General features: G+C 50.8%; 4 protein-coding genes across 8 annotated transcripts; 2 read left to right on the top strand and 2 right to left on the bottom strand.

Moving 5' to 3' along the window:
* Positions 1-6: 6 nt before the first annotated feature.
* LOC101780036 (putative U-box domain-containing protein 42) lies at positions 7-5605 on the bottom strand. Of its 4 annotated transcripts, none has more exons than XM_004953715.2 (6): positions 5474-5598; positions 5272-5400; positions 3791-4062; positions 2412-3388; positions 1977-2286; positions 7-1660 (listed from the first exon to the last, which is right to left on the bottom strand). In XM_004953715.2, exons 4-6 carry the CDS (start codon positions 3384-3386, stop codon positions 45-47), a joined length of 2901 nt encoding a protein of 966 aa, XP_004953772.1. In that variant the 5' UTR covers positions 3387-3388; positions 3791-4062; positions 5272-5400; positions 5474-5598; the 3' UTR covers positions 7-44. The 4 variants fall into 4 exon arrangements, with proteins under 4 accessions (XP_004953772.1, XP_004953775.1, XP_004953773.1 ...); XM_004953718.3 differs by having other exon boundaries at positions 3791-3901; XM_004953716.3 differs by lacking the exon at positions 5272-5400 and having other exon boundaries at positions 5474-5605.
* Positions 5432-8291, top strand: LOC101785981 (amino acid transporter AVT6A). The gene is made up of 6 exons (XM_012845611.2): positions 5432-5611; positions 6273-6600; positions 6678-6830; positions 6908-7111; positions 7214-7679; positions 7793-8291. Exons 1-6 carry the CDS (start codon positions 5432-5434, stop codon positions 7899-7901), a joined length of 1440 nt encoding a protein of 479 aa, XP_012701065.1. The 3' UTR covers positions 7902-8291.
* A 3491-nt stretch (positions 8292-11782) lies between these two features.
* Positions 11783-14864, top strand: LOC101779387 (transcription factor BIM2). 2 transcript variants are annotated; one of them, XM_004953712.4, is made up of 10 exons: positions 11783-12354; positions 12510-12587; positions 12701-13039; positions 13137-13248; positions 13487-13556; positions 13806-13898; positions 14036-14074; positions 14197-14380; positions 14458-14599; positions 14684-14864. In XM_004953712.4, the coding sequence occupies exons 1-10, from the start codon at positions 12339-12341 to the stop codon at positions 14838-14840; spliced, it is 1230 nt and encodes a 409-aa protein (XP_004953769.1). In that variant the 5' UTR covers positions 11783-12338; the 3' UTR covers positions 14841-14864. The 2 variants fall into 2 exon arrangements, with proteins under 2 accessions (XP_004953769.1, XP_004953770.1); XM_004953713.4 differs by having other exon boundaries at positions 11787-12354; positions 14464-14599.
* A 328-nt stretch (positions 14865-15192) lies between these two features.
* Positions 15193-16184, bottom strand: LOC101778981 (protein TIC 20-v, chloroplastic). The gene has a single exon (XM_004953711.2). The coding sequence runs from the start codon at positions 16102-16104 to the stop codon at positions 15457-15459; it is 648 nt and encodes a 215-aa protein (XP_004953768.1). The 5' UTR covers positions 16105-16184; the 3' UTR covers positions 15193-15456.
* Between the last annotated feature and the right edge of the window lie 35 nt (positions 16185-16219).

Here is a 16219-nt window from a genome sequence, read left to right as displayed (position 1 = left end):
GACGAGTAGCATATGCACAAATCTGATAGTGTTAAGGTAAATCACTAGAACTCCATGGACACATAGGTTGCAGAGTAATCGGGCATCTTGTGCAGTCGCCGGAGGATGCTCTCGGCGGCCTGCTTGGTGCTCGCATCCCCTCTGTGGAAGGCACTCACCAGCGCCGTGGGCAGCATCCGGTCGCCGGTCACCTCCCTCACGCACCGGTCGTCGCCGTGCTCCAGGAGCTTCTCCACCAAGCAGAAGCACTTCTGCCACAGCACGTTCTGCCGGTGCTGCCTCAGCGCGCCCAGCACGTGCGTCGCCGCATTGAGCTCAGAGAGAGCAGCCACGCTCTTCTCGACGTCCACCCTCTCGTCGAGGAGAGTGCACAGCGCTCCGAGCGCAGCCTCCACCACCCGGATGTTGTCGTTCTCGAGGCAGCCCAGGAGACCCTCCACGGCGCCCGCCTCGAGGAGGCAGAAGGTCGTCGCCGGGGAACAGACTCCCCGGTGCACCAGGCAAACGTTGACCTGGTGGTTTGAGCTCTTCTTGTTGCTGTGCGCCTTCGAGTCCTTCAGGAGCTTTATTATGGAGTTCTTCTTTGACAGCAGCTCATCCTGCGGCGGCTGAGACAGTTTGATGGATAGGTAACTGAGGTTCTCGAGCCCCACTGCAGCAAGGCGTTGCACCTCGTCGATTCCAGCTGGTCCGTTGAGCAGCTCAGTGAGCACTGAAGCCAGGTTGTGGTCCATGGCCACCTTCAACACTTCTGGGCTGTACAGAGTTGCAGTAAGCCGCACAAGCGCGCCCACGAGACCCTCCATGTATGGCACTGCGTGCCTACTTGATCTAGCAGCGCCGTTCTGCATCTCTTTTATTGCACTCAGTATGGCTGGCACAGCGCCCTCCTGCACAAGTGCGACGTTGAGCGAGGTGTTCCGGTAAGGTAGCCTCGCGAGGAGCGTTGCCAATGCAGCTTGCCGTTCAGTGATGCGCCCGGTATGGCTGATGCTTTTGACAAGCTTGCGTGGCTGCCCTTGCGTCTTGCAAAGCCTCTCGACGATGGTGTGACCAATGTGTGGGGACAGGGTGATCAGCAGCCTTGTCGCAGCGAGGCTGAGGGCCTCCATTGGGGAGCTCATGAGCTCGACGATGGCATGGCTGCAGTGGTTCTCCCTGATGACTGAGACCACCGTGGCCAGTGGCTTGGTGAGCTCAGTGAGCACTAGCAGGACTCGGATGATGCTGAGGTTGAGGTCATCTGGCATGAAGCACTTGAGCATGTGTACAAAGTTGTAGATGGAGTACTTCGAAGTGAGAACATGACCTTCCTTGTTCACCACCGTGGTATCTGGATCGATGCCTGAATCAACAATGTTGGCAAGGACGGTGGCAGCACTGGCCATGGAGTTCACTGGCTCATCATCTACCTTTCGGATGAACAGTTCCTCAATCATGACAGGGACAGCTCCTGCATCAACAAGCATCTTGCTATTGGGGCGGTGCAAGGAAAGCTGGACAAGGACATCGAATGCTGCCTTGCGGACCATGGGGTTGCAGCTGTGCGTCATCTTGATGAGGATCTCCGACGTGCTTCTGTTGATGTCAATGGTGAGCTCCTGCTCTTGGACCAGCTCGCTGAGGAAGCTGACCATCTCCATCTGCATCTCTTCTGAGCCTGTTTTGTAATTTTCATGTCAGTTTAAAACACCAATTTACTACAGGAACATGTCGCACTAAGTGAAATATTTCAGTTCTTATGCTGAGCAAACATTTCTGGTGTTGCACTGATGAAATGTAAAAGCCTTTCTCATGTTGTACTGATATTAATACAAGACTGGACATGTGCAGCTGCATTCTAGTAGCTTGAGTTTACTGAATTGCCACTTAGTAGTTTTTACATTTTCAGAAACTTCGAAAAAAGAATTTAAACATAACCAAACTTGTAAAGATAATAACTAAGTAACTAACATACTTGTAAAAATGCATCTCACCTTCCACTAGATGTCTCTGAAGAGGTTCTAAGTAGCCACTTTCAGCCATGTGCTTGATGTTCTTCGCACACTTCTCCAGGTTCTTAAGGAGTGCTCCAGCTTTCTCAGCAGCAATTGGATCATCTGAATTGTTGATCTTCATTGTGGTGAGGATCAGAATACTTCCAGGTGTTGAGCCAATATTCTCCAACAGCAACTGTGACTTCGAAAGCTCCAGCAAGAAAGAGATGGCTGCATGTCTTTCATCAGTAGTATTACTTGAGAGTAGCTTTATTGTCCTAGCGATGGCCTTAGTTTTTCCAATGATATCCTGTATGTCATGCAGAAAACTTTTAACTCATAATTTGAAGAACAAGGCTAAGATGTTGAGCAGTTCAGTATAAACGTTTCTAAATTGCAGATGAATTCCTTTAGGCAAGAAAGTTTCATACTTACCCTTCCTTCTTCATCTTCAGCTAACAAGCACAGAAGCTCCAGAGCATCACATTGAATCTGTGCGTTGTGGTTGTCCAACAACCGTGCTAAGAACTTGGTGACCCCAATCTTATGCATCAGCTCCCTGTTCTTCCACCTCAACTTGGCCAGCAACTTCAGCTCATGCATGGCTTCAAGCACCATTGTGTCTGCAGTTGACAGAGAGAGGGCAGTGCGAGCAATCCTGACACGCATGGCCTCATTCCTCATTGTCCACTCTTCAATTACACTCTTCAGGGAAGCATTGCTCATCACTGTCTTACTTTGCATTGGCATTTTTGTGACAGGGCAATAGACAGGTTCAGAACTGACTGAAAACCTCTCAATATACTCTTCTATTGCTCTCCTGTCACATGTCACACCACTCTCAATGGTCACAGGATCAGTCATTATCTCATTTGTCAGGGGACAGAAGAATGCATCATAAAGTGGCTCAATGTATTCTGCAACCTCCGGCAGGGTGTTGAACATCTGGCCACCATATTCATGTGATTCATGGTACATTCCCTGCAGAAAGTCCACCAGCTTCGGAGTATCATTATCACAGAGAGACCTCCTCCTGGGCCTGTTGCCCATTACATTCATGGATATATCAGCCTCAGAGTAACCCCTCATTGATTGTGATTTGATAAGCACATTCATGTAAGCATTACTGCCAAATGCTGATGCCGGTATCCTGCCAAGATCATCATATATGTTCTGCAAGGTATTCTCCAGGTCTTGTGCTATGTTCTGTATCTCATCACCCTTGAGTTGCAACGCTCTGCCTTTGCACCTTTCAGAAAGATCTTTAGCAAGATTGACACTGGCAAAAAGAGATTCTATCATCTGTGTCGCATCAGTCTGGGTCCTGCGAGCTGTTTGACGCTCCATTGTTGCCCTGACTGATTCCATGGAGTTCTCTTGGCTGACATTGATGGTAGCTACTGACAACATGACTGCACGCACAAGAATGCAGCAAAGGTTAAAAAAAAAGAAAGAAACGAAAATTATTTTTCAAACAGGCATTCCCAGTGAAAGTAATAAATCATCATGAAAGGGCTGAAAAACAAATCATCATAAGAGCATGGAATAAAAGACAAACTTCTAAACGGTTGTGCAAACCTATGCAGTTAACAGCATTATCATGTTGTGGTTACCTGTACAGAATTATTAAATTAAGAACCATGACAATCATCCACTAGGCTGAGGCAAATAGAAAGCCTTTGTTCTCTTCTTGAACAAAGGCTAACACCTTTTCCTCGGAAGCACTTATTGCTACATTCTTCTACAAAGCCTAAGCCTCTGAATAAAACAGTATGGATACTTACAACAGAAAAGGAATCTTTATAATACAGTACCTGTATGGCTCTAGCGAAGACCTCCAAGATCTACAGTGGAACCTTGTGTAGAAGAGTTATAGATGGAGTACTTTTGCCTTCAGCTCCAGCAAAGAACCTGGCCTTGGTTCCCTGCAGTGCAGAAGTGTATTCTTTGATAGCAAATAGAGCAGACCCAGCAATATGAGTTCAATTTATAGTCTCTTCTATTTGGGTTTTGGTTAAACCCCCATCAACATTGCAGCTATTTATCACCAAAAAGGCCTCATGTGTTGACTTCCAGTTCCATTGGACTGCCATCCACAACAACAGGAGGAACATGACAAGTAAGTCTCAATCTTGATGACAGACTGACATCCTTAAAGCGACTTAGCTTAATAGGCCTCTAGGGACTCAAACTATAAAACAAGAAAAATACAAATCAATAAAGGAACAAAGTTAGGCGATGAATGGATTGGTAAACTACCTCAAAAAAACACAATGATACTGATGTCAAGGAGGTTGCCGAAAGCTGTATGGCCCAATAGATAAAAAGAGTATAAATATCACTCCCTCCGTTTTTGTTTGTAAGGCGCACACGCATATCAGGATTCAAATTTACAATCTTTGACCAATAATTTAACTATCATTTTTTATTTTTATAATGTAAATTTTATATGGTTGGATTCGTAGTCAAATATACTCTACAATGATCATAAGTTTATAACCATAAACAATATAATATAGGATAAATGAATGGTCAAAGTGTAATTTGGAAGACCGTGCCAAGTCATGTCATGCCTTATAAACAAAAAACGGAGGGAGTATATCACTTCTTAGGTCATAATCTAAGAGAGATCAAACTACTTTGAAACCTAAAGCAGACCTAAACTTAAGCATGGTTCAAAAATAGGAACCATAAGAGCAAATAGCTCGTCATAAATTTGCTACTTTTAAGTTTGTTCACCTACTTAGATTTTGGCAGCATGATTGTATGGTTCAGAAACATTTACTATCCAGAGCATTTCTTTAAAATTTCCTTGGTCTGAGCCCTTGGAGCTCAGCACAGTCTCAACCGCACAAACTACTTCCTTGCATGATTTGGTTTGTGAAACTGAAGAGACAATAGGAGGACAGTATTTCTGTGTTATCTTGAGGTAATGGTTTGTACCAACCATACTGACTACTGACTATCAATGCTTTATTATACTCTGAAAGATTGGTTAGGATTGGATAGCACAATCAAGACTATTAACAACAAGAGCATAAAAATATAGTAAGACAAGGGAAATAAGATACATTTGTATGTTGATTGTTGAACAACCATATAATCAGGACAAGCATGGTACGATAAAAAGGCTGATGCTTCGAGTTTGGCATATCAGTGCAGCACTGACCGTTTGTACGCATCTAATGATCTAATACAGTCTCAGTTCTGGTCGTCATGGGCCAAACCTTAGGTCAATGTTTTCCCCAACCAAAAGAATCTGAGCCAATGACGTGCGTCTGAGTGAGACAACTACCTGGCACCAAAAAATGCGTGGCGCAGTTACGATGTCCTTCGTTAGCCGCCGCTGCTGTGCCCCGCTCACTTGTGCGGGTCGGGCGACAGCGGCGGCGACGGCGAGGACGCACTGCGATGTGCTGAGTGCCTGAGTGAGCAAGAATGGATTGCTAGTGAGCATGGAGAGTTGGAGACTGAAGAGGGAGGTCAAGGAGAGGTACCGGCATGTGGGAAGGGAGGCGCAACCGGACATCACCGGCGGTGGCTGCGGCGGCGGCGGGGAGTTCATCCTGCTTCCTAGTTCCCTGACCAGAGAATGGGGACGGATTCTGCGGTCCATCCCGGGACAGCCATGGGCCGTGAGATCCTATCCGAACGGACCATATTGAAATTGAACGACGTGAGATCCAGTCTGACGGTCCATCGGTGTCGTAGCAGCCCATTACGAGCACGACAGCCTAGCCACTTCTAGCCCATCAGAAGCCCACGCTGGTAGAGGCCTTACTGTAGCCCATCAGCCCACCGCTGAGCTCCCCTCGCGCGAGTTGGCAAGAGCTTCTTCGGCGCGAACCCGCGCGCGGGAGGGGAGAGAGGAGGCACGGCAAATTGGCAGGCTCCGCCTGGGCCCTGAAAAGCTAGCTCGGATGCATGGCCATGGCGCCAAGATTACTAAATGAGGAGGCACTCTAATAATAAGACGCATCGTCTCCTCCGACCAAAGCTTCTCCATACACTCCACTCCCCCATTCTTCCTCGCAGCGCTCCATCAAAGCGGAGGAACTCCAACCCATACGCATTTTTGCACGAAGAGGGATCAGCAGCAATTCGAAGCTGGAATTCCGTCCGCGCAAGCCCCACCTCCCCAGGAACGACCCGGGCTTCGGCGCCACCTTCGCGAGCGACACCGCGAGGATGGTGATGCCGATATCGAGCGGCGGCGTGGTCGCCGCCGAGACCGAGAGCACCGAGTCGCTCCTCCCCAAGAACCAGCAGCGCGGCGGGGTCGGCGGAGCCGACGGGGACGACGGCGGCGGCGACGACTTCCACGGCGCGTCCTTCGCCGGCGCGGTGTTCAACCTGTCCACCACCATCGTCGTCGCGGGCATCATGGCGCTCCCGGCCACCATGAAGGTGCTCGGCCTCGCCCCGGGTCTCGTCCTCATCGTGCTCGCCGCGCTGCTCACCGACGCCTCCATCGAGCTCCTCGTGCGCTTCAGCCGCGCCGCGGGCGTCAAGTCCTACGGCAAGGCCATGGGCGACGCATTCGGGCCGCTCGGCAGGGGGTTCCTCCAGTTCTGCGTCGTCGTCAACAACCTCGGCGTCATGGTCGTCTACATGATCATCATCGGTAAGCAAGGTGTCGTCGTATTAAGAGTTTTTTTCTCCACGAACCTATTAACTCCTCTGTCCTCTCTACACAACAAGGTGACGTGCTCTCTGGAACCTCCTCCAGCGGCGTTCACCACCATGGTGTAATAGAAGGATGGTTCGGCCCCAACCGGTGGAACGGACGCTTCGCCATCCTCACGATCACAACTCTCGGCGTGTTCGCTCCGCTCGCATGTTTCAAGCGCGTTGGTAAGCATGCAATTGTCACGTCCGTAGCAACAATTTCGTTGTCGGGGCTAGGTCTAATTGCTTGTAATCCGTTTCAGACTCGCTGAGATTCACGTCTGCTGTATCGGTTGCTCTGGCCGTTGTGTTCGTCGTGATCACCGCCGGGATCGCCATCTTCAAGCTGGCGAGAGGACAGATTCCGATGCCTCAGCTGTTCCCCGATGTCCATGACTGGCCGTCCATCTGGAGGCTCTTCACGGCTGCTCCAGTTCTTGTCACCGCTTACATTTGCCACTACAACGGTAATAACATTAGGAACTCCGAACTGTTTAACTGCCCAGATTAATTCGATTTGCTGCAATTAGTTATCTAACGGCAGCTCATTGTTGACTGACACGTTGCAGTTCACCCTATTTGCAAGGAGCTCAGGGACACTCTGCAGATCAGGCCTATAGTGCGCACGTCCTTGCTGCTGTGCTCCGCCGTGTACATCACCACCAGCTTCTTCGGCTTCCTCCTGTTCGGCGACTCGACGCTCGACGACGTCCTCGCCAACTTCGACTCCAACCTCGGCATCCCCTACAGCTCCTTCTTCAACGACGCCGTCAGGGTGAGCTACGTGCTCCACCTCATGCTCGTCTTCCCCATCGTGTTCCAGGCGCTGCGCCTCAACATGGACGGCCTCCTGTTCCCGTCGGCGCGGCCGCTCTCCTGCGACAACCGGAGGTTCGGCGTGCTCACAGCGGCGCTCCTCGCGGTGATCTTCCTCGCCGCCAACTTCATCCCGAACATCTGGGACGCCTTCCAGTTCACCGGAGCGACAGCTTCCGTCTGCGTTGCCTACATTTTTCCCGCGGCGATGACGCTAAGGTAACTCTGATAGCTGCTTGTTTGTTACAACGAGCAGCACGGATTTCTCGATCATGGCTTTGCATGTTTTGTGGCTACTCGTCTGATGTCGTTTGTGCCGATTTAATTGCCAGGGATCGTCATGGGATAGCAAGGAAGAGAGACAGGGTCCTGGCAGTGTTCATGATTGTTCTTGCTGTGGTGGCAAACGCGGTGGCCGTGTACAGCGACGCTTGCTCGTGACCTTAATGGCAACCACAGGGCCAGGTCAAGCGAACGTCATTATCTAAATTAGTCAGCGATGAAATTAACCACTGTAGCTGTGTATAAGAAGCATCACATTTCTTGTTTTTTTTTTCTAAATGAACCGGCACGAGACGCCAATGTCTATAGCTTGATAAAGAAACTAAAATAGTTATAGGCTACAACCCCTAGGGGCAAGGTAACAAATCATGTAGTTACAGCTCAAGACAAAGCTTGAAGTAAACGCCCATGCAAGGAACAACTTTGCTTAAACGCCCATGCAAGTTACCATCTGTTCGAATGGGTGAATGGATTGGTGCAATTGAACTTCATTAATGCTTTGAGATTTCAACAATGTTTCTTGCGAGCTATCAATGCTACGGGTGAAGAGAAGACAATAGGGTATACTGCTGAAAGGTGATCTGTCCAAACCATTATTAGCTGCAAGGTGTATGCCTGAAATCCTTTTAGCTTCTTTGTGGGGCTGGATTCCAGCAAACAAATCACCGTGTCACTTTGCGGTTGATTTCATGATTTTGTATTCCTACTCTCTTGTGCCTGTTGACTTTTCGGTTGTTGCCCTGGTGGTCTACTTGCTTTTGAAATAGCTTTGAAACACTGACCTCTGTAATTTATTGATTTGATACACGATAGTTAGACAAGGTTTTCATTTTGAAACTCTAATTTTGCTGAATCTCTGGACATTTTTTTAGTGACAAACTTTTCCCAAATCCACGAAAAATCTACTCCATCCGTCCTAAAGAGAAACAAAACAACCTATGATTTGAAATGGGGGAAGTAGAAGATTAACTAGAAGTCTAACTCTGCTGTTAATTTTCACTTTTTAGGAACGTCCGCTCAACTCCCACATGTGGTTCCACACTTTACTTCATGCTAAAAAAATGCGAGTGCAAATACGTACCTAGGTGCAAATAAAGACATTTTATAGGCGATGGTTCTCAAGTCATAGCATAGGCAATTGAATTCTTGAGCCTCGGCAAATAATCTCCTCCAGTCCTCCTAGATACTTAGCGGTAGAGTGTCACATTGGCATGGTTGAAGTCACTATCACACCCTGCTTTTACTTTTATGCTCTTGACCTTGACCAATGAGTCTCCAACCCAATCAAACAATCAGATAAAACTGCACGTTTCTTACTTCAGCAGGAAGTAATCGTTCATGCAATACTTTTTCTCAGCGTCTCAGCCTAATGCAACTATATAGTGACAGACAGGCCCTAACATTTCCGATCTTGCACATGTCAAATGAAGTGAGTCCAAAGCCCAACTCCATAGCAGGTGATCATGGAGTACACACCGGAGGACGGATCGTCGATCTGCTGGTTCTCGCCGGCAGCGCTGCTGGCGTCATGGCTAGCGTGCTTCTGCTCGGGCTCCAACCGCGAGGACCACGACGAACTGGCCGGCGACGACGACAACCAGCCGACGGCACCGATGGCTGCAGCAGCTGCTAAATACTTGACCTACAGCCTTCAAAAGATAAAGTTTGCCTGATTATTGTCCTGATCCTTATTTTTTCCTCTCCCAATTTCACGCTACTAGTTGATTTTCCCTCTTTGTGGCGTCCGTTCGCGTACGGTACACCTGAGATGCGACCTGTAATAACTTTGTGTGCTGAGTGAGAACTTCGATTGGTGGCTCTCTTCTCACTAACCAGAAGTCCAAATCGTCGGGCCACGCTGTGTTTGGTGTCACGTGCCGGCGCCCACGCCACGACGGCGACAACTCACTTGCAAAAGCCCCGAAACCCACATGCCCCTCCCCTAAAAAACAGATCCGTGTCCCGTAATCTACCCCGAAAAGCAGCCCAAATCATGAGCTCCCCCCGGCCATCTCGGCGCCTAGCCCTGTTACCGGCGATCTGTTACCCCCGCGGCCAGCAAAACGCAAAGCAGCAAGGCAAGAGCCCCCGCCCCCGCCGCCACACGCCACACCGCTGAAGTGACCCGCGCCGATGGGTGGGTGCGTTGGCCACGTGATGGTTCCGTAACCCCGAGCCTGATTAGGCTCAGATCTGAGTGGCGACGGGCGCTGTCTATATCTTAATCCCCCGGCCGAGAGGCGATAATTAAACTAGTCGGCGCCGGGAGTTGTTTACTGATCCCTAAACGGATTCCTCAGCTTGCAGCAGGGAGTGTGGCAGAGGGAATGTTCCGATCAGAGCAGAGGCAGAGCAGGGGAAGGAGGCGGAGAGCACAGAGCACGACGCCATCCACTGACCTCTCAATGATTTGATCCACGGGATCCCATCATTTTTCTTTTGGCGTCGATCTGAGCTGAAGAATCATTACATCCGCGGCGGCCATGTTTTGTTGTGCCCGCAAGAGGAAACGGCCGCGAAGTTTCCCCGGCGTTGTGCGAGACACATGCGCCTTGTCGTATTGGGCGCAACGACTTTGAGATTGAGCCAGGCCGGCCGGCCAGAGCTAAGCTAAGCTAGGCAGCTTAGCATCTGCCCTCATGATAAAATATCGATAAATTTGATACCCAAGGCCCGGTAAAACTATTTTTATCACCAGAATTTTAATTTCAGCTGAATTCGCACGCAGTTGACTAGTCGACCCATGTAAACGTGTGATATTATCTTATTTCAGTATCATTACTAGCAATTTTGCTATGCTAAATGGTTTGAAAACAATTGTGTAGTTATCTGAAGAAATTGGTATTTGTTTTTAAATTTTAACCTAAAACAAATCCTATAAACCGATATAAAGCCGATAAACCCATTTATCATTGACCTCCGATAATTTTTTCTTACAGGTAATGTTAGCCCTCACCTACTTAGCTAGGTTCACGATCATGAACCCCCTAGCGTAAATAAACGTAAGGCATAGTAGCATATCACTTCGCCCAGGTGAAATTGATGCAGACGGGGCCATGGCGCCATGCTTTGTTCGCCGGGACGCCCGTGGTTTCAGAGTCCCACGCACCGGCCGGGGACGTCGTCGTACGTGTGCTACAGCACTGCACAGGTGATGCGATCAGGGCCGGCCGCCCGGGGACCGTGGGCTGTTTGTTGGGTTCGTGCACGCACCGGCGCCGCGCCACCGGTCACGCACGCACCGGTGCTGGGCCCGGCCATGTAGTAGTAGGCGAGTCGCGTCGTCGCCCCCACCGGCGGCACGTGCACCGTGGTACCTACTAGCCTACGCGCGGCGGGATCGGTGACTGACGGGGACGGGCGCATGCACGCAGGTGCGTCGGCCGGCCCGTGCGTCGGCCGGCCCGGGCACATCGTACACGCGCTGATGATCCGCCGCGAAGTGACGCGCGCGCCGGGCAAAGCCGTGGGGCAGGCCGCGCGTCGCGGTCGAACGTGCCATGTCGCCCCCGGCTGATCCCGTCCCCCACGATGCCATGCGAGCTCTCGTGCTCCGGCCAGATGGGCGCGCCCCCCTTTCCGATCGCTCTCGAGGGCTAGTGGGTGTAAAGGGCGGCCACCACCACCCACCAAGCGAACGCAGCAGCAACGTGGCGACACGCGCTGGCTGGTTGGCTGGCTGGCGGCATCAGGATGGATCGACCACGTATACGTACGGCCAGGTGCGCGCGTGGATCGTGCGTGCGTGAGGCCTGGCGCTGGCGGTGCCGCTCTCGATTGGTTGGGCTGCTAGGTTACCACGACGCGCCGGGCACATGAGCGAGCACGAGAGCGTGGGCACGCATGACGGCATGAGACGCACCGGCTAGTTTGCTACCTATAGCTAGCTTGCTCGTCCTGCCGGAAAGCGCGGGTGTCTCGCACAGCACAGCCGCCTCGTTGGCTGGGCATGTGCGCGCAACGGGTGGGATTGGGGAGGTGGTGGAAACAGAAAGAAGGGTTAGGCAGGCAGCTAGCTAGGGAGGCCCACCAGCAAGGCGGTGTACAGCTTCGTCTCCGCCGCACCGGTGGAGCACGTGAGCGGGTGAGCTAGCTAGCCTTCTTTTCGCTCCCCTCTTCTCCCTCCCTCCCTCTCTTCCGGTGTTCTCCTACGTGAGCAGTGTTTTTTCACTCCTAGGTAGTTGGATCATACCAGTTGATTATTCTGTCGTCTGTGCCGCAATTAGCGGTGGTTAGCCTCAACAAAAAACGCCAGCCGTTCGTTCGATCAGATATGCCATCAGGATTCGAAACTCTGTGTGCTTGCCATTCGCATCTGGTTGCTGTTTATGTTGAAGACACTCCAAATTTCAAAAGATAAAAACATGGATGACACAACCAGACAGGCAGGCAGGCAGTCACACCTCCCCTCTCCTCTTCTCTTTTCCCTGGCCTGGCTTCCCTCCACCTGACTATAATAAGCTCAGCGGAGTCGACAGCCGAATTCGCCACATTCCGTCGGTACTAGCTAGCAGGCGGCAAGATCCAGGCACCATCTTTCTGCTGCAGGGGTAGGCTTGGCAGGCAGGCGCCAGAGATCTCTCGGTTCCCGTGCCAATGCAGCTCTTCCAAGGTACTACCATGTCGGACAGACCTCGCCGACCGAGTTCGTCGTTCGTTGCTCTTGCAGTCGCCGCTCACTCGCTACGCAGCTAGCCTCTCTGTAATTTTCTCTTTCTCGCACGCTTCCTCTGAAGCTGACAGCTGTGCTGTTCCCGTGATTCGCAGGGGAGAAGCCGGCCCACGACTTCCTCTCGCTCCACACCGGAGGAGGCTCGTCGTCGCCGGTGCAGCACTCCACCCAAGGTACGGTGAAGCGCCATGGCTCACAATTCTGGCCGGAAATGCGGCAGTCTGTGACCCTGGGCCTCGTGTTATGCATCGGCTTGCTAACCCACGCGGTTTCACCGCGGTTGCAGGATACGATCTGGGGGTGCAATCTTCGCTGAAGCCTCTGAAGATGGGCAAGCGGCGCGGCGGCGGCGGCGGCGGCGGCGACGGAGCGATCGGCATGGCGCCGTTGGGTCTGGAGGCGGACTCGGAGAAGCATGCCCTGCCGGGCGGTGTCGGGACGTTCAGCATCAGGCAGGTGCCATCGACTACCCAGCCGAGGGGGCAAGGCGTCGTCAGGGATGCATTTGCGCCCGTGCTTCATGGCTCCAGAACGGAGGGCACGCCCGGAGCAGAATCTGGAGCCAGGGCTCACAGTGGCCCGGCCACAATGTGGCAAGATTCGGGCACCGATCAAAGATCCAGAGGTGACTTATGTTTTCATCATGGAGTGAATTGCAGTGTCATTGTTCCCTAGTATGTAATGTTTAGAGTTCAGACCTGATTATCGTTCTGCATGTGCAGCAACGAGAGGAGAGGGGAGAAGCAGCGGCAGCAGCGGTGATCAGGGGCCAAGCACTCCGAGATCGAAGCATTCCGCGACCGAGCAGCGGAGGAGGACCAAGATAAATGACAGGCAAGCTTCTATTTCAGATTGTGTTATAAGCAGATGAGAAACAAACAGATTAGCCATGATCATGTGAATTTGAGTGAGCCACAGCCATCTCAACATTTTATAATTACATCATGGCATGAACCTGCCATAAGGACACAAATCTTGAATTCTATTCTGTTGCAGAACAGTTGATACATTACATGGAATTTGACAAGGGAAGTGTATTTTTAACAAGTATCTCTATAATGCTCTTCTTCAGGCTTGAAATACTTCGTGAACTTCTGCCACACGGTGACCAGAAGAGGGACAAAGCGTCTTTCCTTCTCGAGGTAAGCAGAGCATCAACTTTGCCACGGCAGTCAGGCGATCTCATAATGCCTTGTTGCCCCTAATTTTGGGACAATTTCCTCCTTGCTGCTTGCTCAATCATATGCAAACAACATTGTAGGAACTAGAACACTTTGCAGAATGAATTATGCTATAGAAGGGGGAAAAAAACTAAGAAACATGGTATCAGCTATGCACTAGATTTGAATCCACAGCAGAAATTTTTACTAAGTGAAACATTTTGCTCGCAGGTTATCGAATACATAAGGTTTTTGCAAGAGAAAGTCCAAAAGTACGAGTCAGGCCACCCACAAAAGAATCACGAGGATTCCTCCATGCCATGGGTACTATACTAACATAGCCATGTTACCATGTTCACAATAGTACTCTACAACAATCATGCATCACTTTACCAAAAAAATGCAAACAAGGCTACATTTGGATTTTATCTGTCATTTTTCCATCTCTATTTTTCTTGCAGGCGAAAGTTTACTACAGATCATGCTGGAAAAACACAGAGGTAATTCCACACACACACACATGCCAAAAGAGGAAGAAAAGTAATAGCACATGAAGGTCCATTTACCCATGATATATCAATGATAAGATCTTTTCCTCTGTTCCTTTTTCATGGTCTCACAGAACATTAGTCAAGTCCAGGGAGGAGGATTATCAGCCCCCACGCAAGATCTAAACAACGAACAGTACTGTTCCGAGAAAAGTACAGTAGCACCTACTGCTCATTTCAGCACACAAAGTGCTGGAGAAACTAGTATAGACGACATTTCCTCCCAAAAGGCAACAAGCACACCAAAAAACTGGGCAGGTAAGTTGCCTGTTTTCCCTTTCCATTGCTTAATCACCTTTCACTAGCAACAGTTTTGTCAAGCCTAATGTCTTCAGATGCAGATGACAGCACACCTAGCAAACAGCCACCATGGTTGAGCATGTCAACCTCTGATTCAGGCGATAGAACACTAAGCAAGAATGAGAACAACACTCTTCATGAGGATACTCGTAGTCTTTCTAATGCTTACTCTCAAGGGTCTGTCCCTAAACTAGCAGTTGCTTGCAGAATGCTAATTTAGCTATATCTGCAACTAACTGAAGAAAACTTTTACTGCAACAGGTTACTAAACAGATTGACACAAGCACTAAAAAGGTCGGGAGTAGACCCATCTCAAGCTAGTATATCTGTAGAGATCAATATGGACAAAAGAGAGCCTAGTAACATGCACGACAATTTGAAGGTACATCAGCAAGTTAAATGCTTACAGAGTTCCTAAACTTACCTCATATGGTTTTTTCCCCCAATCCCCCTTTTCTTTCCTTTTTTTTTTCCCCCCCCCTTGTCGGGAACAGGACAAGAAATGGGAAGAAACAACCCAGGGGCACAAGAAGCTCCGGTGCTGACAGACCACTCCCCAAAACTAAAAAAGTAAAACTCCCCCCCCCCCCCCCCCCCCACCCAAGTCCAGACCAGGACTTCACAGAAGCAAACCACAATTGATGCAATTCTTTTATTTATATTGTCATCACATTTACTGACCTAGGCTTCCATTCCAATATAGAGGAAGCTGCTTAGGGAGGGTAGCCAGAAACCTTCCCCATTCATTCATTCCTCATTTGTAAATGCAATTCAGATTGTAAAAACAGTGTATATGTATTGCTCTCTCAAAATTTGTCAATTCAACAAATATGGTAGTAGACTAGGTTGCAACGTCACTGTGTCAACCTTCCACAATTCATCCATTAAATTGGTAGCTAGAGCTATGGACAATGTAAACTATACTAAGCTTGTGATTTGCAGCAAGCGCCAGTAAATCATTGAGAAATTGAGATGTCACTGTGAGTCACAGATCCCCTTTCCCTTCTCATCAGCATGATTCAAGCGAACTGTAGTCACATCACCTGGCGCTCGGCTGCATCCGCGACGATAGGCAACCGTGGCGTCTTCCCGAGCAGGCACGCGCCCCCGCCGTAGACCAAGCAGACGAGCAGGAAGAGGAACACCGTGCTCTCCATGCTCTGGAAGATCTCGAATCCGACCCCGCCGGATGGCGCGAAGGACTGCGCGAGCAGGTCGGGGAAGATGAGCAGCACGTCGAGCACGACGGCCTGCATGGCGTTGAAGCGGACGAAGCGGGAGAAGGCCTGCTGGTTCCGCACGACGGCGAAGTAGAGCGTGAGGAAGAGGAGGAAGGGCGTGAGCGGCGAGGAGTGGAAGAGGCGCGCCGCGGGGCCCAGCGGGCGGAGCAGCGCGCTGAAGAAGGGGAACTGCGCGAGGAGGAAGCGGCCGTGGTGCGCGCCGTCGAGGAACGGGTAGAGGTAGGCGACCGCGGCCACGAGGCGGTCGGGAGCCTCCACGGCCCCGCTGTTGTCGTTGTTGTTGGAGGCGCGCGGCGGGGCGGCGAGGAGGCGGCGCGGGGATCGGGCGGGGCACGGTGGAGGTGGGAGGGCGCGGCGGCGGGGGCTGCAGAGGAGGTGGCCGGATGTGCGGTGGAGCGGGCGCGGGGACGAGAGGAGGAGGAGCGAAACGGCGGATGCCATGGGGGCCGCGCGTTTCGGTTGGTACTCGGGATAAGCGGCGGCGAGGTGTGGTTTCAGTCCGCTGCTCGGCGCGGGTAGGGAGTGGAAGAGCACCCGGATGAATAAGTCTGTAGAT

This window comes from Setaria italica, chromosome I, assembly GCF_000263155.2.
Source record: "Setaria italica strain Yugu1 chromosome I, Setaria_italica_v2.0, whole genome shotgun sequence".
Classification (NCBI taxonomy): Eukaryota; Viridiplantae; Streptophyta; class Magnoliopsida; order Poales; family Poaceae; genus Setaria; species Setaria italica.
Note: the sequence above shows the minus strand (reverse complement) of the source record. Positions and strands in the feature narration are given on the sequence as shown.